This window comes from Fulmarus glacialis, unplaced genomic scaffold, assembly GCF_000690835.1.
Source record: "Fulmarus glacialis isolate BGI_N327 unplaced genomic scaffold, ASM69083v1 scaffold18698, whole genome shotgun sequence".
In the NCBI taxonomy this organism is placed as follows: domain Eukaryota; kingdom Metazoa; phylum Chordata; class Aves; order Procellariiformes; family Procellariidae; genus Fulmarus; species Fulmarus glacialis.
This window is the reverse complement of record NW_009230335.1, coordinates 1-272: the sequence shown is the minus strand read 5'-3', so window position 1 is coordinate 272 and position 272 is coordinate 1. Positions and strand designations below refer to the sequence as shown.

At 61.0% G+C, this 272-nt stretch overlaps 1 protein-coding gene across 1 annotated transcript in view; it reads left to right on the top strand.

Moving 5' to 3' along the window:
* LOC104081436 (protocadherin Fat 4-like) overlaps window positions 1-265 on the top strand; it is a gene marked incomplete at both ends in the record, with an annotated part of 1,117 nt that extends 852 nt beyond the window's left edge. Inside the window, 1 exon segment of the mRNA XM_009584192.1 lies at window positions 8-265. Within this exon segment, the coding sequence (XP_009582487.1) occupies window positions 8-265 (258 nt within the window).
* Window positions 266-272: the final 7 nt, after the last annotated feature.

Here is a 272-nt window from a genome sequence, read left to right as displayed (position 1 = left end):
GAACACCCCTCGCCCCAGAAACCCCAGCATCTGCAGCGCAGACCACGGCCGGTCCTCTTCTGAGGAGGACTGCAGAAGGCCTCTGTCCCGGACGAGGAACCTTTTTTCCTCCTCCGACAGCGACTCCCACGAGTCCTTCACCTGCTCGGAGATGGAGTACGACAGGGATAAGCCCATAGCGTACACCTCCAGGATGCCCAAGTTATCCCAGGTCAATGAGTCCGATGCGGATGACGAGGACAACTACGGCGCCAGGCTGAAGCCCCGGCGGT